This window comes from Vanellus vanellus (genome assembly GCF_965231255.1).
Source record: "Vanellus vanellus genome assembly, contig: HAP1_SCAFFOLD_818, whole genome shotgun sequence".
Lineage (NCBI taxonomy): Eukaryota > Metazoa > Chordata > Aves > Charadriiformes > Charadriidae > Vanellus > Vanellus vanellus.
The window spans coordinates 57393-82610 of record NW_028127338.1 but is presented as its reverse complement, the minus strand read 5'-3'; the positions used below and the strand labels follow the sequence as shown (position 1 = coordinate 82610).

General features: G+C 67.4%; 2 protein-coding genes across 2 annotated transcripts; both read right to left on the bottom strand.

Annotated features, from left to right (window-relative positions):
• Positions 1-606: 606 nt before the first annotated feature.
• CELSR2 (cadherin EGF LAG seven-pass G-type receptor 2) lies at positions 607-15141 on the bottom strand (the record flags this gene model as incomplete). The annotated part of the gene is made up of 6 exons (XM_082501125.1): positions 607-768; positions 2400-2488; positions 4167-4282; positions 5575-5797; positions 8081-8725; positions 11475-15141. The coding sequence occupies 6 exons, from the start codon at positions 15139-15141 to the stop codon at positions 607-609; spliced, it is 4902 nt and encodes a 1633-aa protein (XP_082357251.1).
• Positions 15142-16842: 1701 nt separating this feature from the next.
• SARS1 (seryl-tRNA synthetase 1) lies at positions 16843-23478 on the bottom strand. The gene is made up of 11 exons (XM_082501126.1): positions 23281-23478; positions 21359-21429; positions 21102-21182; positions 20338-20496; positions 19711-19854; positions 19220-19375; positions 18604-18825; positions 18354-18483; positions 17687-17844; positions 17441-17570; positions 16843-17290 (listed from the first exon to the last, which is right to left on the bottom strand). Exons 1-11 carry the CDS (start codon positions 23414-23416, stop codon positions 17130-17132), a joined length of 1548 nt encoding a protein of 515 aa, XP_082357252.1. The 5' UTR covers positions 23417-23478; the 3' UTR covers positions 16843-17129.
• Between the last annotated feature and the right edge of the window lie 1740 nt (positions 23479-25218).

Below are 25218 nucleotides of genomic sequence, written 5' to 3'. Positions count from 1 at the left end.
GGTCCCCCCACCCGTGGGGGACGCCAAAGTGACCCCAAGCCCCCCACCCATGGGGAACCCCTAAGTGACCCCCAAGCCCCCACCCATGGGGACCCCCAAAGACCCCCCCACCCATGAGGACCCCAAGGCCACCCCCAAGCCCCCCACCCATGGGGACCCCAAAGATCCCCCCACCCCATGGGGACGCCGAAGTGACCCCCAAGCCCCCCACCCATCGGGACCCCAACTGACCCCCAAACCCCCACCCATGGGGACCCCAAGGACCCCCCCACCCGTGAGGACCCCAAGGCACCCCCAAGCCCCCACCCATTGGGACCCCAAAGACTCCCCCACCCGTGGGGACGCCAAAGTGACCCCCAAGACCCCCACCCATGGGGACCCCAAGGACCCCCTCACCCATGTGGACCCCAAGGCACCCCCAAGCCCCCACCCATGGGGACCCCAAAGACCCCCCCACCCATGCGGACCCCAACTGACCCCCCAAGCCCCCCACCCATGGGGACCCCAACGACCCCCCCACCCATGAGGACCCCAAGGGACCCCCAAACCCCCCACCCACGGGGACCCCAAAGACCCCCCCGCCCACGGGGACCCCAAGCCCCCCCCTCACTTCTTGCTGCCGGACTGGGTGCCCTGTGCGGCGCAGGAGTAGTTGCCCAGGACGGCCCCGAAGCGCAGGGCCATGCCGCTGTCACAGTCGTCCACTGTCACCACGGCCACCTTCTGCTCCGAGGGGCCCTGGGGCAGCCCCGACCGCCCCAGCACCGGCTTGGGGGGGGGGGTAAAGCCTGAGCCGTGGGGCCCGCGGCCCCCCAGCCTTCATCCCGCTCCTCAGCCTCCCTCTGCCCCCCCTCCGCCCAACCCGCCCCCCCAAACCCCCCACCCCGCTCCCCTCCAGCCCTCTGCCCCCCAAACCCCCCACCCTCCATCCCCCCAAACCCCCATCCGGCCCCCAAACCCCCACCCCACTCTTCTCCATCCCTCTGTCCCCCCCAACCCCCCCACCCTATCCCCTCTTCCTCCAGCCCCACAACCCCCCACCCCACTCCTCTCCATCTTCTCCACCCCCCCATACCACCTCTCTGCCCCCCCTCCAGCCCTCTGCCCCCCAAATGCCCCACCCTCCATCCCTCCGTCCCTCCACCCCCCCCCAGACCCCCCCCCCCGCTCCTCCACCCCCTCTTCTTCTGCCCCCCAAACCCCCACCCCACTCCCCTCCAGCCCTCTGCCCCCCAAACCCCCCACCCTCCATCCCCCCAAATCCCCATCCTGCCCCCCTCCATCTCTCCATCCCCTCAAACCCCCATCCTCCTGCCCCCCCAAACCCCCACCCCACTCCTCTCCATCTCCTCCACCCCCCCAAACCCCCTCTCTGCCCCCCTTCATCCTCCTGTCCCCCCAAACCCCCCACACTCCATCCCTCCACCCCCCCAACCCCTCCCCGCTCCTCCAGCCCCTCTTCTTCTGCCCCCTCAGACCCCCCCATGCTCCTCTCCAGCCCTCCATCCCCTCTTCCTCCAGTCCCCCCCAAACCCCCACCCCACTCCTCTCCATCCCTCTGCCCCCCAAATGCCCTATCCTCCATCCCTCTACCCCCCCCAGACCCCCACCCCGCTCCTCCACCCCCTCTTCTTCTGCCACCCCAAACCCCCACCCCACTCCTCTCCACCTCTGTCCCCCCAAATCCCCCACCCTCCATCCCCTCCACCCCCCCAAACCCCCTCTCTGCCCCCCTTCATCCTCCTGTCCCCCCAAACCCCCCACCCTCCATTCCTCCACCCCCCCAACCCTCCCCCGCTCCTCCAGCCCCTCTTCTTCTGCCCCCCAAACCCCCACCCTGCTCCCCTCCAGCCCTCTGTGCCCCAACCCCCCCCTCCATCCCCCCAAACCCCTTCTCTGCCCCCCTCCACCCCTCCACCCCCCCAAACCCCCCACCCTCCATCCCTCCACCCCCCCAGACCCCCCCCGCTCCTCCACCCCCTCCTCTTCTGCCGCCCCAAACCCCCACCCCACTCCTCTCCACCTCTCTGTCCCCCAAAAACCCCATCCTGCCACCCCTCCGCCCCCCCAAACCCCCCACCCTTCATCCCTCCACTCCCTCTTCTTCTGCCCCCCCAAACCCCCACCCCACTCCTCTCCACCTCTCTGTCCCCCCACACCCCCACCCTCCGGCCCCTTCGGACCCCCAAACCCCCTCTCTGCCCCCCTCCATCCCTCTGTCCCCCCAGCCCCCCCCTCCATCTCTCCATCCCCCAAACCCCCACCCTCCAGCCCCCCAGATCCCCCCCCCACTCTCCCCATTTCTTCTGTCCCCCCAAACCCCTTCCCTGCTTCCCCACCCCTGTCACCCCCCCACCATCTCCCCTGGCTCCCCTCTGCCCCCCCCCCCGTGCCCCCACCTTGTTGTAGTAGTGGAGCTGGACCCGGTGCCACTGCCCGTCGCTGACACCGCCCGGCACGAAGGGTGACACCGTGGTGGTGGTCTCACCTGCGGGCACCGGTGGTCGGGCAGCGGGCACAGCCCGGGGGGGGTTACGGGGGCGGGGGGGGGATCGGAGGGATGGGGGTGCCAGGGTGGCAGTGCCCGAGATGCAGTGCCAGGGATGGGATGCATGGGATACAGTGCCAGGCAGTGCCAGGGATGGGATCAGGATGTGTGCCAGGGATGGGATGCCCGGGATGCAGTGCCAGGGATGGGTTGCCTGGGATAGAGTGCCAGGCAGTGCCAGGGATCTGATCAGGATGCGTGCCAGGGATGGAGTACCAGGGATGGGATGCCCGGGATGCAGTGCCAGTGATGTGACATTCAGGACGTGTGCCAGGGATGGAGTGCCAGGGAAAGACCGCATGGGTTACAGTGCCAGGCAGTGCCTGGGATGCAGTGCCAGGGATGGGATGCCCGGGATGCAGTGCCAGGGATGTGACACTCAAGGACACATGCCAGGGATGCAGTGCCAGGGACGCAGCATGTGGGTTACGGTACCAGGCAGTGCCTGGGATGCAGTGCCAGGGACGCGGTGCAGGGGATGCAGTGCCAGGCAGTGCCCGGGATGCAGTGCCAGGCAGTGCCAGGGATGCGATGCATGGAATGCAGTGCCCGGGACGCAGTGCCAGGCAGTGCCAGGGATGTGATGCATGGGATGCAGTGCCAGGCAGTGTCGGGGATGCACGGTATGGGATGCAGTGCCAGACAGTGCCAGGGATGTGATGCCCAGGATGCAGTGCCCGGGACGCAGTGCCAGGCAGTGCCAGGGATGTGATGCATGGGATGCAGTGCCCGGGATGCAGTGCCAGGCAGTGCCAGGGATGCACAGTATGGGATGCAGTGCCAGACAGTGCCAGGGATGTGATGCCCGGGATGCAGTGCCCGGGACGCAGTGCCAGGCAGTGCCAGGGATGTGATGCCCGGGATGCAGTGCCCGGGACGCAGTGCCAGGCAGTGCCAGGGATGCACAGTATGGGATGCAGTGCCAGGCAGTGCCAGGGATGCGATGCATGGAATGCAGTGCCCAGGACGCAGTGCCAGGCAGTGCCAGGGATGTGATGCATGGGATGCAGTGCCAGACAGTGCCAGGGATGTGATGCCCGGGATGCAGTGCCCGGGATGCAGTGCCAGGCAGTGCCAGGGATGTGATGCCCGGGATGCAGTGCCCGGGACGCAGTGCCAGGCAGTGCCAGGGATGTGATGCATGGGATGCAGTGCCCGGGACGCAGTGCCAGGCAGTGCCAGGGATGCACAGTATGGGATGCAGTGCCAGGCAGTGCCAGGGATGCGATGCATGGAATGCAGTGCCCGGGACGCAGTGCCAGGCAGTGCCAGGGATGTGATGCCCGGGATGCAGTGCCCGGGACGCAGTGCCAGGCAGTGCCAGGGATGCACAGTATGGGATGCAGTGCCAGGCAGTGCCAGGGATGTGATGCCCGGGATGCAGTGCCCGGGATGCAGTGCCAGGCAGTGCCAGGGATGCACAGCATGGGATGCAGTGCCCGGGGCGCAGTGCCGGGGACGCGATGCCCGGGGACGCGGTGCCGGGGATGCACAGCATGGGACGCAGCGCCTGGGACGCGGTGCCCGGGGCGCAGTGCCAGGCCGTGCCGGGGATGCGGTGCCCGCGGGGGGATGCCGGGGATGCCGCGCCGGGGCGTGGCGGGTGCGGTGCCCGTACCTGCCGAGAAGGTGAGCTGGACCTGCTCGCCCACGATCTCCAGCGCCACGAAGTCGTGCTTCTCGTTGAAGCGCCCGTTGTAGAGCAGGAGCCCGTCCCGCTCCTTGGTGGCAAACCTGGCGCGGGGACAAGTGCCCGTCACCCCCCTTCAGCCCCCCAAGCACGGCCCGTCGCCCCCCAGCTCCCCGACCCGCCCCGTGTCGTGTCACCCTGCGCCACGCTGTCCCCCCTCACCCCCTGCCCCTCTGCCCCCGCCCCGTTGCCCCCGTGCCAAGGGGTCACCCCATAGCCCGTTGCCCCCACCCTGTGCCCGCTGGGTGCCACACTGTCCCCTGCCCCATTGCTCCTGCCCGTGGGGCGCCCACCACCTCCTGCCCCTTTGCCCCCACCCTGTGCCCATGGGGCATCCGCCACCACCCCGTGCCCCGTTGATCCAGCCACGCCTGTGGGGCACGCATCACCCCACACCCCAAATGATGTCCATGGGGCACCCATCACCCCACATCCCATCACCTCAGATGATGCCATAGGAGCACCCATCACCCCACACCCCATCCAATGCCAATGGGACACCCATCGCCCCCCACCCCTTCTGATGCCCATGGGACACCCACCATCCCATTCCCCATTGCCCCAGGTGATGCCCATCACCCCACACCCCATCCAATGCCCATGGAACACCCACCACCCCTTACCCCCTTGCCCTAGGTGATGCCCATGGGACACCCATCACTCCCCACCCCTTCTGATGCCCATGGGACACCCCCCACCCCTTCTGATGCCCGTGGGCCACCCGTCACCCCACATCCCATCACCCCAGCTGATGCCAGAGGAGCACCCATCACCCTCCACCCCAGATAATGCCCATGGGACACCCACCACCCCATAGCCCATCACCCCAGGTGATGCCACCAGGGCACCCATCACCCCACATCCCATCACCTCAGACGATGCCAGAGGAGCACCCATCACCCCACACCCCATCCAACACCCATGGGACACCCATCACCCCACACTCCAGCTGATGCTCATGGGACAACTATCACCCCATACCCCAGATGATGCCCATGGGCCACCCATCACCCCACATCCCATCACCTCCGATGGTGCCAGAGGAGCACCCATCACCCCACACCTCATCCAACGCCCATGGGAAAACTATCACCCCACATCCCAGATGATGCCCATGGGACACCCACCACCCCACACCCATCACCCCAGATGATGCTCATGGGGCGCCCATCACCCCACACTCCATCGTCCCAGGTGATGCCACCAGGGTGCCCATTACCCTCCACCCCATCTGATGCCCGGGAGACCCCATCACCCCCACACCCCATCGCCCCCCCGCCCTATCCGATGCCCGTGGGTCGCCCATCACCCCTCGTCCCCCCTCCCCGGGGCTCACGTCAGGGCGAGGGTGAAGTGGAAGCGCTGGCGGAGGCCGCGGAAGGTGAGGAAGGAGCGCGGGGGGAAGCTGCGGGTGCTCATGGTGCAGAAGGGTTTCTCATAGTGCCCGGGGGGGCACTGGCAGCGGAACCCCCCCACCAGCAGGTTGAGGCAGGTGCCCCCGTTGCGGCAGACCCCCGGGGCGCAGCGGCCCCCCCGGGCGCTCAGCTCGCAGTGGTCCCCTGTGGGAGGCCCAGTTGGTACCCGGCATCGCGCCCAGGGTGCCACGCACCCCCGGCACCCCCAAAATTGGGGGGGGGGGGGGAGGGTGGGGGTGGGGCTCCCCTTTCCCATTCCTCCCCCCCCATCAGCTCCAGAGTGGCTTTATCCCCAGCTCCATCACCGTGGCAACCGCCTCCCGTCGCCATGGCAACCGAGACAAAGCCCCCCCCCCCCATCCCCTCCCCCACCAGCTGGCACACCCCCCCCCCCCCGGGTGTCCCGTGGGGGTTGGGGATGCCATGGGGGTCCCCAGGGCAGTGGGGGGGCTGTTCCCAGTGTCACCAGTCTCCCTGTGACCATGGGGTGTGTCCCATCCCCCCCCCCCCCCCAGGTCAGCTGCGGTGGGGACAGGGTGTCCCCAGGGTGTCCCCAAGGCTCTGCCCCCACCGGTGTCCCCCCCACCCCAACCTCCAGCAGGGACCACACTGGGGTGGAGGGACAGAGGGGACGGGGACAGGGGACAGGGCATGGAGGGAGATGGGGGGACAGGGAGGGACAGGGGGGCACAGGGGAGGCGGTGAGGGAGGGGGAACGGGGAGAGAGGGGTGGGATGGAGAGAGGAGGGAGGAAGGTGGAGAGATGGAAGAGGGGGAAGATAAAGGTGTCGGAGACAAAGGGGAGGATGGAGGGATGGAGGATGCATGGATGGAGGGATGGATGGAGGGATGGAGGATGCATGGATGGAGGGATGGATGGAGGGATGGATGGAGGGATGGAGGAGGCATGGATGGAGGCGTGGATGGAGGGACGTATGGAGGGATGGATGGAGGGATGGAGGAGGGATGGAGGGATGGAGGAGGGATGGAGGAGGGATGGAGGAGGCATGGATGGAGGGACGTATGGAGGGATGGATGGAGGGATGGAGGAGGGATGGAGGGATGGAGGAGGGATGGAGGAGGGATGGAGGAGGGATGGAGGAGGCATGGATGGAGGGACGTATGGAGGGATGGATGGAGGGATGGAGGAGGGATGGAGGGACGTATGGAGGGATGGATGGATGGAGGGATGGATGGAAGGATGGATGGAGGGACGTATGGAGGGATGGATGGAGGGATGGAAGAGGGATGGAGGGAGGGAGGGATGCAGGGATGGAGGGACGGACAATGGAGGATGGCTGAAGGAGGGACGGATGACGGAGGGCTGAAGGGGAGCGGGATGAAGGGCTGCCCACGCTGGATGGGAGAGGGCCAGCAGAAGCGGTACAGATGAGGAAGGCTGATGGGGAACGGGCTGATGGGGCTGGATGATGGAGGGACACTAGAGGAAGGGACAGGCGGTGGTGGGCTGAAGGGGAGAGGGATGAAGGGATGATGGGAACAGATGACGGAGAGAGCTGAGGAAGGGGTGGATGATCAAGGGCTGAGGAGGAGTAGGGTGAAGGGATGTTGGGGGAAGATGACGGATGGGATGGAGAGCTGAAGGGAAGGAGGAAGAAGGGATGATGAGGATGGATGAGGGAGGGACAGCAGAAGAAAGTATAGAGGATGGAGCGTTGCAGAGGAGCTGGATGAAGGGATGATGGGGATGGACACCAAGTAGAAGGGGGCAGAGAAGACAGAGGGTTGAAGAGGAGCTGAATGAAGAGGTGATGGGGATGGATGAGCAAAGGAAGGGATGGATGTATGGATGATGGAGAGCCAAAGAGGAGCTGGATGAAGGGGTGATGTGGATGGACACCAAGAGGATGGAATGGATGGATGAGGGAGGGATGGATGATGGAGGGAGGGATGATGGAGGGACAGCCAAGGAAGGGGTAGATGAAGAGGAGTTGGGTGAAGGGATGATGGGGATAGACACCATGAGGATAGGATGGATGGATGATGGAGGGAGGGATGATGGAGGGAGGGATGATGGAGGAAGGGATGGATGATGGAGGGATGGATGATGGAGGGAGGGATGATGGAGGGAGGGATGGATGATGGGGAAGGGATGATGGAGGGATGGATGATGGAGGGAGGGATGGATGATGGAGGGATGGGTGATGGAGGGAACAGCCAAGGAAGGCGTAGATGAAGAGGAGTTGGGTGAAGGGATGATGAGGGATAGACACCACAAGGATGGGACGGATGGATGACGGAGGGATGGACGGATGATGGAGGGACAGCCGAGAAGGGGTAGATGGTGGGGAACTGGTCGAAGGGATGACAGAGATGAACACCAGGAGGACAGGAGCACCGCTGGAGGGCTGAAGGGGACAAGGCGACAGCAGGGAGGGCCGAGACAGGGAGGCGCCGCGCTCTCACCGGTGAAATCCTCGTGGCACTCGCAGGTGTAGCCGCCCTCGCGGCTCCGGCACCGCCCGTTGCTGCCGCAGGGACTGGAGTAACAGAGGTCGATCTCCGTCTCGCAGTAGTCGCCGGTGAAGCCGGGCGGGCAGCGGCAGCGCAGGCCGGTGACGGGATGGATGGGGCGGAAGAGGATGGTGTCGGAGGCGAGGAAGGGCGCCGAGCTGTCGAACTGGAGGACGGAGACGCAGCGCATGTAGTTCTCGCAGGGCTCGCGCAGGCAGATGTTGTCGTCGAAGGGCAGGACCCGCTGGGCCGAGATGGCGGCCAGCAGCGAGCGGTTGAGGTAGAGCCGCTCCTGCAGCTCCTCGGAGGAGAAGAAACGGGCGCCGTGGGCCGAGGAGGGCAGCAGCACCGAGAGGCTGACGTTGAGGATACGGGCGGTCCCCACGTCCGTGTCCGTTTGGATGTTGAAGAGGACGACGCGGTGGCGGGGGGTGGCCAGGACGGCTGCCACCCCCTCCAGGAAGCGGCTGAGCAGTGGGGAGAGGAATCGCTCCTGGGACATGTCGGCCAAGCGCAGGGTGATGCTGTTGCTCAGCATCTCGTCCGTGATGACCGTCACCCGCAGCGTGCACTGGGCCGTCGCGCTGTGGACCCCGTCTGTGGAGGGGTGGGGACAACGCGGGGGCGTCAGCGACAGCGCCGGCTGCCATGGGATGTGGGGACGGTGGTGGTGATGGGGCACCTGTTCTGCTCGGCCACCACAGGACGGGGACGGTCCTGGGTCCCCAACCTGCTCAGCCACTGCAGGGTGAGGATGGCCATAGGGCTGGCACTGGTTATGGGGCACACGTCCCTCTCGGTCACCATGGGATGGGGACAGTGATGGCTACAAGGCACCCATCCTGCTCGGCCACCGTGGGATGGTGATGGTGACGATGGTGGTGATGGTGGTGGTGATGGTGGTGGTGGTGGTGGTGGAGCTGGCACTGGCTATGGGGCACCCATCCCACTTGGCCACCACGGGATGGTGCTGGTGCTGGTGGTGGAGCTGGCACCAGCTACGGGACACCCATCCTTCTTGGCCACCATGGGATGGTACCAGGGCTGGATATGGGGCTGGCACTGGTTATGGGGCACCGGTCTCACTCGGCCACCACGGGATAGGGACAGCACTGGCTATGGGGTCCCCAACCTGCTCAGCCACTGCAGGGTGAGGATGGCCATAGGGCTGGCACTGGTTATGGGGCACACATCCCTCTTGGTCACCACAGCATGGGGACAGTGACGGCTACGAGGTACCCATCCTGCTCGGCCACCGTGGCATGGTGCTGGTGACAGAACTGGTACGGGCTATGGGGCACTCATCCTGCTCAGCCACCATGGGATGGGGATGGTGATGGTGATGGTGGTGGTGGAGCTGGCACTGGCTATGGGGCACCCATCCCACTTGGCCACCATGGGATGGTGATGGTGCTGGTGACGGAACTGGTACGGGCTATGGGGCACTCATCCTGCTCAGCCACCATGGGATGGTGATGGTGCTGGTGACGGAACTGGCACGGGCTATGGGGCACCCATCCTGCTCAGCAACCATGGGATGGCACTAGCGCCGGCTATGGGGCTGGCACTGGTTATGGGGCACCCGCCCCTCTTGGCCACCATGGGATGGGGACAGCACTGGCTATGGGGCCGGTGCTGGTTATGGGGCACCTGTCTTGCTTGGCCCCACAGGATGGGGACAACGCTGGCTGTGGGGCTGAGGCTGGCTATGGGGCTGGAGCTGGCTATGGGGCTGCCGTGCCACTCGGCCACCGCGGGCGGGGGACGGTGCTGGGACAGGACACCCGTCCCGCTCAGCCACCGCGGGATGGGGACAGCACCCGCTCTGGCGCACCCATCCCGATGGCCACCGCGGCGTGGGGACAGCGGGATGGGGACGGTGTTGGCCATGGGGCGCCTGACCCAAGTCACCCGGCAGCGCCGTGGGGCGGGGGGGGGTGGGTGTGAAATCTCTGCCCGTCACTGGGGCACCCACCCTCCTCCTCCCCCTCCTCCCCCTCCTCCTCCTCCTCCTCCTCGCTGGGACGTGGGACAGATGGGGAGCGGGCAGCGGGCGGACAGATGGACGGAGGGAGCGTGGGGAGGGGGCGGGGGGGGGGGGGAGAAGGAGGTGACGCTGGGGGGGTGGTGGCGGGGGGCTGGGGCTGCCCGGTGGCCCGTGGCCGGTGGCCGGTGGCCCGTGGGGGGAGGTTGCCATGGCCGCGGCCGCGGGGGCCCAGCTATGGCCGGACCCTTTGTTCCCCTCCGGCTGTCCCCGCGCTGGGGGGGGGACACAGCCTGGGCATGGGGGGCTCCCTGCCCCCACCCTTTGTGCATCCCCCCCCCCCCCTTTGTGCAGCAGGAGTTGGGGGGGGGGACACGGAGCGTGATGGGGGACACGTGGTTGGGGACAAGGGACATCACGACTCAGTTTCCCCCCCTTTGCGTGGGGGCGGCTGAGGAGACACCCCCACCCCCACCACCCTGGGGTGACCCCCCCAAAGCAGCCCCCCCCCCGCCAGCCCAAATCGCCCCAAGTGCTGCCGGCACAGCCCCCCCCCCCCCCAGTTCTTTCCCACCGGTGACCCCCCCAAACAGATACATTGGGTTTGGGGACCCCCCCAACGGAGAGGTCAGGCTGCCAGGACACTCCCCCCCCCCCCCAAAAAAAATACACACACCAGGTCCTGTGCCCCCCCTCCCCCTAAATACGGGCATTGGGGTCTTCTGGAAACACACATGTTGGGGTGCCAGGACACACCCCCCCCCCCAAATATTGCACTGGACTTTGAGCCCCCCCAAATTCACTCATCGGGACCCCCAAAACATAGACATCAGGGTACAGGGACTGGGGGGGGGGGTGGCGATTCCCAGTACATACATCAGGCTCTGCCCCCCCCCCCCCCCCCAGTGGGTCCTGCCCCCCCCCACCCACCCACAGAGAGGAGCCAGGACACCCCCCCCCTAAATACAGACATGGGGTGCTGCACCCCAAACCTCTGCTATAGGGCCCTGACACCCCCCCCCCCAAAAAAAATGCACTGAGGTATTGGGGACCCCCCCCAGATACCCCATGGCTGAGGCTGGGGGTGGGGAAGGAAAAAGGGGGTGTTGGGGACCCCGACTGCCTCCAGATGGGACATCTGGGTCCGGGAGAGGGGGGGGGGCAGCATCCCCATCCCCCTCCCCCCCCCCAAATCTGGAGGGTGCGGGGCAGCCACGAGGGGGTGGTGGGACACCAAAACCCCTCAGAACCTCACAGAAGAGTGGTGGGGGTGGTGGGGAACCCACCGGGGCTTCCCCAACTCCAAACCTTGGACCTCTGACCCCCCATCTCCCCCCCCCCCCCCAGGAAGGGGGGTCTTACCCGAAACGGAGACCCTCATGACGGCCTCCAGCGGGCGGTTGTTGTCCAGAGCGGGGCTGAGGCGCAGGTCCCCGCTGCGGGGGTCCAGCAGCACCAGGTTGAGCTCGTTGCCCTGCTCGAAGGCGTAGGTGAGGCTGTCGGAGACGTCGGGATCGTGGGCCGGGATACGGCCGATGACCCCCCCGGGAAAACTGCCCGAGCGGTTGGTGATGTAGTTGTTGAAGAGGATCTCGAAATTCTTGAGTTGGGGGCTGTTGTCGTTGGCGTCGCGAAGGCGGACGTGGACGGTGGCCCGGCTGACCAGGGGGGCCGAGGTGGCTTGGACCACCATGACGTACTCCGCCTTGGATTCGTAGTCCAGGTCGGCCAAAGCGGTGAGCTCGCCGGAGAAGATATCCAACTGGAAGACCTCGGGGATGTTGCCCTCAACGATCTGGTACATGATTTGGGCGTTGGTGCCCTCGTCAGGGTCGGTGGCCGTGATCCGGGCCACCACCAGCCCGATGGGGCTGTTCTCCTCCACGAAGATGTCAAACTCATCCCGCTCGAAGACGGGCGGGTTGTCGTTGACGTCCAGCACCGTCACTTGGATCTCCACCGGCGTCCGCTTGGCCGGCACTCCCTTATCGACGGCGAACGCCCGCAGGGAGTAGAGCGGCACGTTCTCCCGGTCGAGGCGGCGCAAGGTGCGGACAATGCCTGAGGTGGACTCGATGATGAAGTCGCCGTCGCCATCATCACCCCCTTGGAAGGTGTAGAAGACCCTGCCATTGAGCCCCGAGTCGCGGTCGGTGGCGGAGACCTGGAGGACACTGGTGAAGGCGGGCACGTCCTCGTAGACGGAGCCCTGGTAGGAGTCGCGGAGGAACTGGGGCGCGTTGTCGTTGACGTCGCTCACCAGGATCTCCAGGTAGGTGGTGTCGGACTTCTGCGGGATGCCGTTGTCACGCGCCGTGATGGCCAGGGTGTAGGACACCTGGTCCTCGTAGTCCAGCTCCATCTGGGTGGTGACGGCCCCCGTCTCAGCAGCGATGCGGAACTGGGGGATGCTGTCCTCCATCAGGTAGGTGATGCGGGCGTTCTCCCCCGTGTCCTCATCGGTGGCGCTGATGACCACCACCGTGGTGCCCACCGGCCGGTCCTCGTTGACGTTGACGGTGTAGTGGGAGCTCTGGAAGACGGGTCGGTGGGTGTTGGCGTCGGTGACGTTGACGACCACCTGGGCCGTGTCCTGGCGGGTGCCATCGGAGGCGGCGATGGTGAGGAGGTACTGCCGCTCCAGCTTGTAGTCCAGGGGCAAGGCGAGGGAGATGAGCCCACCGCCGCTCTGGCTGGTGATGGAGAAGCGGTTGCGGGTGTTGCCGCTGGAGATCTGGTAGGTGATGACACTGTTGGCGTCGCGGTCGACGGCGGAGACGGTGAGGACGCTGGTGCCCACCGCCGCGTCCTCGTTCAGGCGGGCGCCGTACTCCCGTTGCGTGAACTCGGGGCTGTTGTCGTTGACGTCCAGGACGGTGACGCTGACGCTGGCCGAGGAGGCCATGGGGGGGTTGCCCTGGTCCTGCGCCTCCACCCCGAAACTGTAGAAGTCCACCGCCTCCCGGTCCAGCTCAGAGGCCACCACGATCCACCCGGTGCTGTTGTTGATGGCGAAGGGGAAGCCGGCGCCCGTCTCCAGGAGGGTGTAAACCAGTCGGCCGTTGTCACCTGAATCGGCGTCGATGGCTTGAACGTGGATGACGGAGTAACCCACCGGCACGTTCTCCAGCACGGTGGCCTGGAAGGGTGTGCTGACGAAGATGGGGGCGTTATCGTTGACGTCCAACACCTGGACGGTGACCAAACCGCTGATGTTGGAGAGGGGCGGGCGGCCGCCGTCCTGCGCCCGGATCCGTAGGGTGAACTCCTTGCTGACCTCGTAGTCCAAGGGAGTGACCACGTCCAGCGCGCCCGTCTGCGCGTCGATGTAGAAGTGGCCGCGGGTGTTACCGCTGACGATGCTGTAGTGCACCAGGGCGTTGCTGCCCTTGTCGCGGTCGGTGGCCGTCACCCGCAGCACGGCCGAGTTGGGCGCCACGTCCTCGGGGACCTGCGCCACGTAACGCTTCTCGCTGAACTGCGGCGCGTTGTCGTTGTCGTCCTCCACGGCGATGCGGACGGTGGCCGTGGCGCTGCGGGGACCCGGCTCCTGACCCTGATCCGTGGCTTCCACCAAAAGCTCGAAGGCCTCCACCGCCTCGCGGTCCACGGGGCCGCGGGTGCGGATGACGCCCGAGCGGGCATCGATCTCAAAGACCTCGTTGGCGCCGCCGGCGTTGAGGAGACGGTAGAGGACGTTGGCGTTGGGACCGGCGTCGCCGTCGGTGGCCCGCACCGTCAGCACCTCGTAGCCCACCTCCAGGTTCTCCCGCACGCTCTCCCGGTACTCGGACTGTTCGAAGGCCGGGTCGTGGTCATTGGCGTCGCTCACCGTCACCGTCAAGGTGGCCATGGCGCTGCGCCGGGGCGTCCCGTGGTCCACCGCCGTCACTCGGAAGACGTGGGTGCTCTTGCTCTCCCGGTCCAGGGGGGCGGCGGTGGTGACGGCGCCGGTGACGGGGTCCATGGCGAAGAGGGCGTCGGAGCGGCTGTCGAAGAGGGCGGCCATGGCGTAGCGCAGCCGGCCCGCCTCCCCCTCGTCGGGGTCCACCGCCGTCACCCGCGTCACCGGCGTCCCCGCCGGCCGGTTCTCCCCCACCGAGGCCTGGTAACTGGAGGGCTGGAACTGCGGCGCCGTGTTGGGGCTGCGGCGCTGGCGGGAGCGGCTGCGGGTCGCGGGGCTCCTGGTGGCCCCCGTGGTCAGGCGGTCCCCAATGTCCCCGCTGCTCGCTGTCTCCCCGGTGCTCCTGGTGTCCCTGGGGGCTGTCCCAGTCTTCCCAGTGTGTCCAGCATCCCCGGTGCTCCCTGTGCCCCTGGGGACTTGGGTGCCCCCGATGTCCCCAGTACACCCAGCATCCCCGGTGCTCATCATGTCCCCGGTGCTCCTGGTGTCCCTGGGGACTTTCCCAGTGTCCCCAGTGTGTCCAGTATCCCGCATGTTCCTGGTGTCCCCAGGGACCGGGGCGTCCCCAGTGTGCCCAGTGTCCACGGCGCCGCCAGTGTTCCCGGTGCTTCCAGCATCCCCGGTGCTTCCAGTGCTCCCGGTGCTTCCAGCATCCCCAGTGCTTCCAGCGCCGCCGGTGCTCCCGGTGCCTCCCTGGCCTTGGGCACCGCCACTGCTGCCGCTGCCGCCGGTGTCCCCGGTGTGGCCGACGCTCAGTGAACCCCCACCGCAGCCTCTATCCCCGTTGGAAGCCCCGGCGGCCGGTGCAATCCCGGATCCACCCGTGACCGGCGAGGCCCCGCCGCCGCCGCTGTCCCCGGTGCCGCTGGAAACGCCGGTGCTGCTGAAGACCCCCTCTCCGCCGCTGTCCCCGGTGCCGCCGGCGCTGTCCCCGGTGCCGCGGCGGGGCTGCAGCAGCGGTGGGGGCGCGGCGGGCGGGCAGGTGCCGGTGCCGGTGCCGGTGCCGGTGCCGGTGGCCGGCGGCGGGCGGCGGGGGTGTCCCGGTGCGGGCAGCAGCAGCAGCAGCAGCAGCAGCAGCAGCGGCGGGAGCGGCGGGAGCGGCGGGAGCGCGGGCGGAGCGCCCATGGCGCGGTGCGGCCGCTGCCGCCGGTCCCCGCTGCGCCCCGCGCCGCCGCCGCCGCCGCCGCCGCTCCCCCCCCCCCGCGCCCCTCCCGCCGCCCGCGCGCGCCCGCCGGGGCGGGGCGGGGCCGTCCGCCGCACCGACCTGCGCCGCGCTTAAAGGCGCCGCCGCCGCCCCTTACACCCACCCCCCCCTCCGGGCCACGCCGGTGGCACCGGCACCGCCCGCACTGGTTCCGGGGGTGGGGGGGGGGTGAGGGGCACACGCGTGTGAATGGCACACGCGCGTTGTGCCCGCACACGCGCGCGCCTAACCGGCGCACACATGGCACTGGGAGAAACTGGGATGGACTGGGGAGCACTGGGAGTATTGGAGACAAGGGGGCTTGGGGACACTGGAACAAACTGGGGAGGACTGGGGATGCTGGGGGCACTGGGAGCACGGGAGGCAAGGGGGCCTGGGGACACTGGGGGCACTGGAACAAACTGGAAAGCACTGGGGGGCACTGGAAGCACAGAGGACTGGGGACACTGGGGTGTACTGGAACAAACTGGGAAGGACTGGGGGGCACTGGGAGCACGGAGGCCTGGGGACACTGGTGGGCACTAGGACAAAGTGCGATGGACTGGGGAGCACTGGAGACACAGGGACTGGGGACACTAGGGGGTACTGGGACAAACTGGGACAGACTGGTGGGTGCTGGGAGCACTGGGAACACTGGAGGGGCACTGGGACAAACTGGGACGGACTGTGGGGCTCCGAGAAGTGGGAGCACTGAGAGCACTGGAGACAAGGGGGCCTGGGGACACTGGGACAAACCGGTGGGCACTGGAAGCACTGGAGGCACGGAGAACAGGGGACACTGGGGGGCACTGGGGTGGACTGGAGGGCACTGGAGACACGCAGGCTGGGGGACACTGGGGCAAACTGGGGTGGACTGGGGGGCACTGGTGGCACGGAGGCTGGGAGACACTGGGGCAAACTGGGGTGGACTGGGGGGCACTGGGGCAAACTGGTGGGCACTGGGAGGCGGCGGGGGGGGGGGGGGGCGGCCGCGGGCGCAGCCGGGCGTGGGTGGGGGCAGGGCGGCGCAGCGCAGCCGAACGGGTCGGACGGGATCGGGGGGGGGGGGGGGGGGCGGTGTGTACGTGTGTGTGTGTGTGTGAACGCGGACCCCCCCGGGGGGGGCGGTGACTCACCGGGGCCTCTCCCCGCCCCGCCGCCCTTCAAAGCGGGACACACACACACACACACACACACACACACACACACACACCCCCCCCAACCGGCTCATCGGGGTGCTGCGGGGGGGGGGGGGTGTTTCCCACGCACAAAGTGGGGGGGACAGGGGGACACCCCCCCCCCACTCCCTTTGGGAAACTGAGGCACGCAGCCCCCCCCCCCGACTCCTACCCACCCTTTGGGGGGGGGGGGGCCGCGCTGGCAGCTGGGGCGGAAGGGGGGGGCGCGGGGGGGGAGCCCCAAATTTGAATTACAAATGGGCTCTGCAGAGCACAGCCTTTGTCCGGGCCATTGTGTGGGGCCGGCGGGGGGGGGGGGGAAGGGGGGATAGCAGCCAGAGTTGCCCCCCTCCCCCCCCCCCCAAGCCTGGAGCCTCTCCCCGTCAGACTGGAGCCCCCCCTAAGCTTGGAGCCCCCCCCCGAAGCCTGGAGCCCTCCCCCCCCCGCGGGCCACTCAGCTCAGCAGTTGTTGGCTTTATTGGATGGAGAGCGATGACAGTTTGTGTCCCCGAGGCGCGTGGGGGGGTCCCCCGCTCAGATTGAGGGGGGGGGGGGACACGCGACAGAGCCCCCATAGCGTCAGTCCTTCGTCCCAGTGCTCTGTGCAGCGGGGGGGGGGGGGCGGAGCAGGCCGTGAACCCCCCCCCCTCACCGGGCCCTGAAGCCGCGGTGATGGGCGCAGCCCCCCGGCGGCTGTAGGATGGTTCAGGAGGTCCCCCGGGGGGGGGTTATGGGAAGGGGGGGGGTAGGACTCAGGCGCTGTTGACACCCATGTTCTGCATCTGCTCCTCCAGCACCCGCTCAGGTCCCCCCCCCGCCTTTTTCTTGCCCCCCTCCTGCTGCTTCTTCTGCTTCTTGGAGAGCTCCTGCTCGATGGGCGCCGGTCTCACGAACCGGATCAGCTCCCGCAGGTCTGGGCACGGAGAGGAAATGGGGAGGGGGGGGGAAGAAATGGGGGTCACATCCCCCTCTGGGGACAATGAGGACCTCCCTGGGGGACACTGGGGACTCCCCGGCACCGGTCCCCAGGCTGGGTGGGGGAGGGAGGGTGCTGGGGTGTTACCTGGCGGCATAAAGTCCCGGAGCTTCTCGGGGATGCGGATGCCCTCCTCCGTCTGGTAGTTCTCCAGGATGGCGCAGATGGTGCGGGTGGTGGCACACATGGTGGCGTTCAGCATGTGGACAAACTCCACCTGCGGTGGGGGACACGGCCAGAGGGGGAGGGGGGGGGTGACAGGGCAAAGGTGAGGAGGGGACGAGAAGGAACCCCCCCCTCCGCGCGCACAACCGCCCCCCGAGCCCGTCTCACCTTGTCCATCATCTTCTTGGTTTGGCCGTAGCGGATGCGCAGGCGCCGCGCTTGGTAGTCGGTGCAGTTGGAGCAGGACACCAGCTCACGGAAAGCGCCGGAACCGGGGAACCAGGCCTCCAGGTCCAGCTTCTTACTGGCGGCGTGGTTGAGGGAACCTGGGAGAGGGACGTGGGGACAACGCTGAGCGGTGTGGGGGTCCCACTCCCCCCTCCCCTGGGGACAGCAGCACGGGGTAACGGGCGGGAAGGCTCCGAGGTGACCGCGGGAGGGACGCGGGGTTCCTGCTCTGCGGCAGGGATGGAGCCGTTAAATGGGATAATTTGCCCAGGAGAGTTTCCAGGAGGAATTGGGACATTCAAACTGTCCCCGTGGAAGGGACAGCGGGGACAGTCGCAGCCCGGCGCGGTGCCCACAGCCGGTCCCAGCGGGCAAAGCGGAGGATTTACATGGAAAACCAAACGTCTCCTTCCTCCATGCCCTGGGTTGAGGCGCCTCCTCTCCCTCGCCAGGTCTGGGGACAGACGCGGTGGCAAGACCAACCAGGGACAAAGGAAGCGGGTCAGGACAAGGGTGACACCTGAGGTGCTGGCAGAGGTGGCCGGTGTCCTCCTGGGCCACGGTGGCAGAGGGAGGGGTGTCCCCGATGCCGGACGGTGCCACCTACCCGAGACGATGTTGACGATGTGGTAGGGGATGCCCAGGGACTGGTAGAAGTCCTCGGCGGTGGCTATCATCTCCTCAAACATCTCCCATGACTTGTTGTCGTGCGGCGAAGCGTAGACGAACTGCTCAATCTGCGCAGAGAACGAGGGAAGGGAGGGGGGGGTGACACACGGGACACTCTACGTTGGCGCCGGTCCCTGGCTACAGCCCCAGATTCCCAGCAGGAACGCTGCCGCCTCCGCCGTTCTCACCTTCTCAAACTGGTGGACGCGGAAGATGCCGCGGGTGTCGCGGCCGTGGGAGCCCACCTCCTGCCGGAAGCAGGTGGACAATCCCGCGTACTTGATGGGCAGATCCTCCGGTTTCAGCCACTCGTCCCGGTGCAGCGCGGCGATGGGCTGCTCCGAGGTGGCGATCAGGTACTTCTCGTCGATGGAGCTGTCGTCCGCCTTCTCGCTGCCTTTGCCGATCACCTGCGGGGACACAAAAGCCACCGTCCCCCGTCCTCAGCTGCTTCCGCGCCTCCGGGGACAGATGCTCCGTGGCAGATGCAGCGAGGCTTTCCGGGGTCGGCGCTCGGAGCGGGGAAAGGACGGCTCAGGAAAAGGGAGCAGCTGCTCGTTTGCCCTCCTTCAAAGAGCCCGATGGCCTCCCGCCAGTGAGGCTGGGGACGAGCCACCCCCCTGTCACCGCATCGCCATGACAACCGCGTCCGCAGTGAAGATGGAGCAGAAGGGAACTGCCGCTGCCGCCACCACCACTGCGGCCTCCTCGGATCTCAGCCGGTTCCCTCCCGGCGGTGGCCCGAGGGGACGGTGGGTGCCAGGCGGCGAGACACGGAGCCCCGGCGGGCGTCGAGCTGCTCACCTTGTAGAGTTCCTCGTCGAACTGGCTGAGCTGGGCCACCTCCTGCATCACCTCCTTCCGCATGAAGAAGGGGGTGTAGACGGGAGTGTAGCCCTTGGCGCGGAGGCTCTGCAGGGCGTACTGGATCAGGGCCTGCTCCAGGAACACCAGGGGACCCTGCGGGACAAGGGGAGCCACCGCCCATTACACACGAGCCCCACTTTGCCATCTCTTCTTGCTCAGCGGGTCTGAGAACATATGGAGCCCACGCCAGCTCCGGGGATGCCGGAGTGGATCCGTCCAGGCCACGGCAGCAACACCAGCGAGGTCGGAGTCTGTCCCACGCCAGGAGCCGGCTCGGCATGAGCTCACGCCGCTGCAGAGGCTCCTGTCCCTGCAGCCACCTCAGCCCAGGGGAGGAGACGCCAGGAGACCCCGTCCCCCCTCGTTTCCCTCAGCTCTCCCTCCAGCTCCGGTGGTTTCCGTGCCCCAGCGGGGGTCTGGGCTCGCACCTTAAGGAAGTATCCCCGGCTGCCGGCGACGATGGCGCCCTTCTCTCCCTCGTAACCGTCCACCATCACCACCAGGTCCACGTGGGAATACTTCTTCCTGCAGCTGCAGTCACCCCAGACCCGCTCCACCTTGTTGTCCACATCCTACACGACGAAGGAGAGAAGAAGAGGGGGAGCCCATCGCTTCAGCTCCCGGGGCTGCGGTGACACCAGTCTCTGCATTGCACCGGGCCCAGTTTGGGATCCCACACTACAGAGCCTGGAATCCCAGTCCTGATCCTGACCGGTCACTTATTATGCGGCCGCTTGGCAGCCGGCCCGGCCCAATTGTGTTCCCCCGGCAAAATATTCCTGCCGGATGAATGAAGGCAGAGGAGGGAGATCCCAGCCCCCCGGCTGGAAGCGAGTTTCCCATGGATTCCCCCAACAATGGCCATGTCCAGCGTTGTCTGAGCCGCTCTTTGTCTGCTCCCGGCAGGAAACACTGTCTTGTCATGCAGATTTCATTCACCCGCCCGCTGATCTCGGCTTGGGGGGAACCTCCCCGCAGCGAGCCCCCCGCTTGCCCGCAGTTGTCCAGCTTTGATGAACCGATACGATCGACCCCAAGCGCGCTCTCGTCCCTACCTCGTCGTTGCTGATGGGCACCGAGGGGTGGAGGAGGTTCCCGATCTCCCGCAGGCTCTCGAAACGTTCTGCCTCCAGCCTCACGCGCTCGGCGTCGCACTTGAGGATGGCTTCGTCGATGAGGAGACGGACTTTCTTGATCTGGGATACCTGCAGAGCCTGCGCAGGGACCCGGGTGAGGTGGGGAAGGGAAGAAAGCGCTGGGGAGAAGGGGCTGGCAGCCGAATACGGTTAATCACAGACCCTCGCCCAAGCGCCACGGCTTCTGGAGCGAAACCGTGGACTGAAGACATCAAACAACAGCCCCGGAGGACAAAGGACTGACATAAGTCAGGCTCTGAAAGGGCCTGAGCCAGCTACGGCGTCACACAGCGCCTGGCAGGGACACGGGGGAGCAGTCAGCTCCCATGGCAGCAAAAGCCGGCCAGCGCCACGCTCATTAAACACCACGGTTAACGAACTGGGAAGGGGAACGGGCAGGGAGGAAGGGACTTGCAGAGGACACGTAATGACTGAGGCTGCTCAAATCCCCACGGAAGCGCAGGAGAGTCTTTAGATGAAGGACACTGAGCAAGAGCCGGTTACTGCTGTGCGTGACGGGGGGAAATAAGGCTCCTGCAGACAGAGGGTTCAGGCAGTCCACCCCCTCGCTTGGGGCTGGGGTTTGGGGGGCCTCACGCTGCCAACCCGGGCAATTATAGGCGAAGCTCTGGACAAACTGGGTGGCCCAGCAGCACAGTGGGGGGAGATGGGGTCAGACTCACCCCCAGGACGTCGGCCGTGAGCTCATCGAGGTTCTGCACACTCTCTGGCACAGACTCGTCTGTCCCCACAGGCTCTTTTTTCTGCAGTGGGAAGAAAAAGAAATCCCAGCAGGGTTAAAGAGCAAAGCTCCAAGGAAAAAATATTCCTTAGTGATGCAAGGGAGAGGCCCGGAGAGCAGAGACCTGGGGGAGGTGCCACCAGTTAGTAATGTCCCACCAGTGAATCGCTGCCAGGACCGTCTGCCTTCGTGCCTCACCTTCATCTTGTCTCCGATTGTTTTGCTGCACAGGTTCTTCAGCTTGTTCAAGTTATCGGCACGAAACCTGCCTAGAAAGCAGAGGGGAGGGAGCCATCAGCCAGTCGCACGAGTGGGAGCAGGACCGGGATCCGCATCCAGCACCGAGAGGGGTGGCGAAGCCTCAGGCGGGAGCAGGAGAGGGGACAGCAGCTCCAGGGACGCCCAACGCCACCAGCCCTGAATGTTTTGGAAGGAGAGGGGAGGGTTTGACCGTGTGAGAGGATGGTGTGGGGCTGACCAGGATGTGGGGAGCATTTGAAAACACCCCAAGTGACACTGGTCACAACCCCACCAGGACCCTCACACTGGGCTGGGGCCACTTAAGGGCTGAACGGATCCAGGGCTCTGTGGCCACAGCAATGAAATTTGGGTCGTTCAATGAGGGGACTGCGTAAGACCCCCATAGGTGACACCAGGGCTGGGAAGGGCAGAGCCCAGGACACAGCCATCCCCTCAAATCAGAGACACACCAACACCAGGGATATGTCATCCCAACGGGGTGACGTCTCCATCTGCAGGCAGGATCAGACCCACGGGGGATGATCCAGAGCCAGGGAACAGGGCACGGCACGCACGACCCTGGCAGCCTCCCATGGACCCCACGGCACCAGCAGACGCGGGATTGCATCAGCCGGCTGCTCGCCAGCGCGTCCTGCCAGCCCTGCGCCTCGCGGTTACGCGCCAGCGCACCCCTCTGCAGCACCCACCGCCGCTGGGACGGGCCCGAGCCCCACAGGGAGGGGGCCACGGCGCAGCCCCCACCGCCGGCCTGGAAAGCTGGCCGGTCCCGTGGGATGAAAGGCTCCTGGATAAAATGAAAGCGGTGATGACGGCACAGCCAGAGCCAGGGGACGCGCCGGGCGTGATTAAGCAGGGCTGGGCTCATTCACATCAAGGCAACGGGATTAAAAAGAGTGTTTAAAGGTGCCTCTTTCATCCCGTGGCGGCGGCGAGGGGGACGGGGGCGCCCCTGGGAACTGCGGGTTTCTGGGGCACCCAGCCCTCCTCTCCTCCCACCACACCCTCCTCCGTGCCCCGGCACCCAAAAAACGGGGCTGGACGGCAGCTCCCACTGCCCAACCTCCCACCCGGGCTGGGGGCGATGGGGCCTTTGTTCTGCCCCCTGGAACTGCCCGGGCAAGGGGTTTACCCCACGGTGGGGGGGGTGGCAGCATGCGGGACCCCCCTGGCCTGCCCAGCCGGATCCTGCAGCAGTGCGTCTGCAGCGGTGGTGGCGTAGGAAGCGGATCCCTGCGGATCACCCGTGGGGATCCCACGTGCGGGCCAAGGGGGACCGCCACTGGGGATCTGCCCCCACGCCTGGGGAGGGAGAAAGGGGGGGAGGGGGGGATCCACTGGGAGAACCTCTCCCCAGCCCTGGGGAAGGGGGTGAGGGGGGATCCCCTCAGGGACAGGCCTCCGCACCCCGCAGGGATCCACCCACGGGATCCCCCAGCCCCGGGGGGGAAAGATCCACCCAGGAGATCCCCCGGGGCTGCGGAGGGGGGTGGGAGGAACCCCCCAAGGTCACTCTGCCTCGGTGAGGGGATTTGGGGATCAGTCTGGGGTCAGGCTCCTAGCCCTTGGGCGGGGAATGGCGAGAGGGACCCCTGAGGGACCCCACATCCTTGGGGGGGGGGGGGGGGGGCATCACCTGAGGAGAGGCCACCAGGCTGGGGGGGCTGAGAGGGGTCCCCAACCCCGGGGGCGTGTAAATGGGGACATGTCCAGGCTGGGACAGAGGGTCCCCTCTGGGGGTGAGGGTGACAGGCCCTCCTGGGGGTCCCCCAGCCCCGTGGGGGGGGGGGGGGTGTGCCAGCTCCCCTCAGCCCCGTCCCCCGCCAACCCCCGGCCCCGGCGCGGCCCTCCGCCCCACGTACACCTCCGCCAGGCGCCGTCGGCCCGCACCAGCGCGTCCACCAGCGCCGGGTCCTTGAAGCGTTTGCGCTGCATATCCCGCACCATGGCGGGGTCGCCGCCCTTGTCGGCGCGGAACAGGTCCAGGTCCAGCACCATGATGGCGGCAGCGGTGGCGGCGGCGGCGGCGGCTCCTGTCAGCCCCCGGCGGCCGCCGAACCCCCTCCGCGCATGCGCGGGGGTGGGGGCTGCGCATGCGCAGAGACGACGTCTGCGCAGGCGGCGGCGGCCGCCGGGGGGCGCTCTGCAGCGGGAGCGCAGCGGGGGCAGCGCCCCCTGGTGGAGCGGCGGGAGCACAGCGGGGCGGGGGGGGGCCGAGCATCCCCCGGGACCCCCGGTGTCCCCTTGGGTGTCCCCCGAGTCACCCCCGCGGTTCTCTCTGTCTCCCCGGCTCCCCTCAGTCTCCCCCGGGTGTTCTGCTGGTCATCGGGTGTCCCCATCCCCGCCCCCCCCCGCACCCGCCAGCATCCCCACGTGTCCCCAAGTGTCCCCCCCCGCGCCCCCCTACATCACCCCATGGCACAACCACGGCTCCCCACAACACCCCATGGCACCCCACAACACCCTATGACTCCCCAACCAGCGGCAGCGCGTCCCCCCCCCTCCCTCCCCCCCAGCACCGGGCACCGGCCCCCACCGGGGGACAGACCCCGGGACATGTCCCCCCCCTCGGGGAAGACCAGCTTGGAGCAGCCCCCCCTCATCCCCACCGTCTGGTCCCTGGGGGGGTTCACAGAGGGGTCCTGGGTGCCACCCCCCCCCCCCGTGGGGGTCCCCGTCCCCCCCGAGATGGGGCGGCCGCGGGGGGGTCTTTATTGCCGGGATGTGCGGATCCCCCGATACCGCCTCGAAAACACCCGGACCCGTGTAAAAATGGACCGGGGGGTAGGGGGGGGGGAGGGGGACACGGGGGGGCGGAGGGGGGTGGCACCGGCCCCCACCCCCCCGTGCTGGGGGACCCCGGGCGCTGAGGGAACCAGGGGCTGCGGCAGCGATGCCGCGGGGGACCCCCGGGATGCCCCACGCTGGGGGGGGGGTGGGGGGGTGGGGGGTGGGGACACGCTGACCCGTGTGCCACGGTGGCGGTGGGCAACGCCGCGCTGAGAGCTCCCGGCATCGGGCACCTGCTTTGGGGTGGAATCACCCAAATTGGTCAATTTGTGCTGGTGGCGGAGTGAGCTTGGGCAAGGGGAGGGGGGTACGGGGCTGGAGCCGGGCACGGCCTGGCACGGCACGGCCTGGCGTGGTATGGCACAGCGTGGCACAGCCTGGCACGGTACGGCATGGCGCGGCACGGCACAGCATGGTGCGGTGTGGCGTGACCTGGCGTGGCACGGTACGGCACGGCATGGCCTGCCACAGAGTGGTCTGGCACAGCACAGCCTGGCACGGCATGGCATGGCGTGGTGTGGCGTGACCTGGCGTGGCATAGTATGGCACAGCATGGCCTGCCGCAGCGTGGTCTGGCATGGCACAGCATGGCCTGGCACAGCATGGCACAGCCTGGCACGGCATGGCATGGCGTGGTGTGGCACAGCATGGCACAGCCTGGCACGGTACGGCATGGCCTGGCCCAGCATGGTGTGGTGTGGCATGACCTGGCGTGGCACGGTATGGCACGACATGGTCTGCCGCAGCGTGGTCTGGCATGGCACGGCATGGCGTGGCACAGCATGGCACAGCCTGGCACGGCATGGCATGGCGTGGTGTGGCGTGACCTGGCGTGGCATAGTATGGCACGGCATGGCATGGCACAGCACGGCATGGTGTGGCATGGTACGGCACGGCACGGCATGGCCTGGCACAGCGTGGCGTGGTGTGGCGTGACCTGGCATGGCACGGCATGGCCTGGCACAGCCTGGCACGGCCTGGCACGGCATGGCATGGCGTGGTGTGGCACA

Coding starts and splice junctions, on each gene's coding strand:
- SARS1 (XM_082501126.1), bottom strand. CDS start 23,416: ATGGTGCTGGACCTGGACCTGTTCCGCGCCGACAAGGGCGGCGACCCC. Junction 20,497..21,101: donor TCACGGCCGACGTCCTGGGG/GTGAGTCTGACC, acceptor GTCCCTGCGCAG/GCTCTGCAGGTATCCCAGAT. Junction 19,855..20,337: donor TGCCCATCAGCAACGACGAG/GTAGGGACGAGA, acceptor TTCGTCGTGTAG/GATGTGGACAACAAGGTGGA.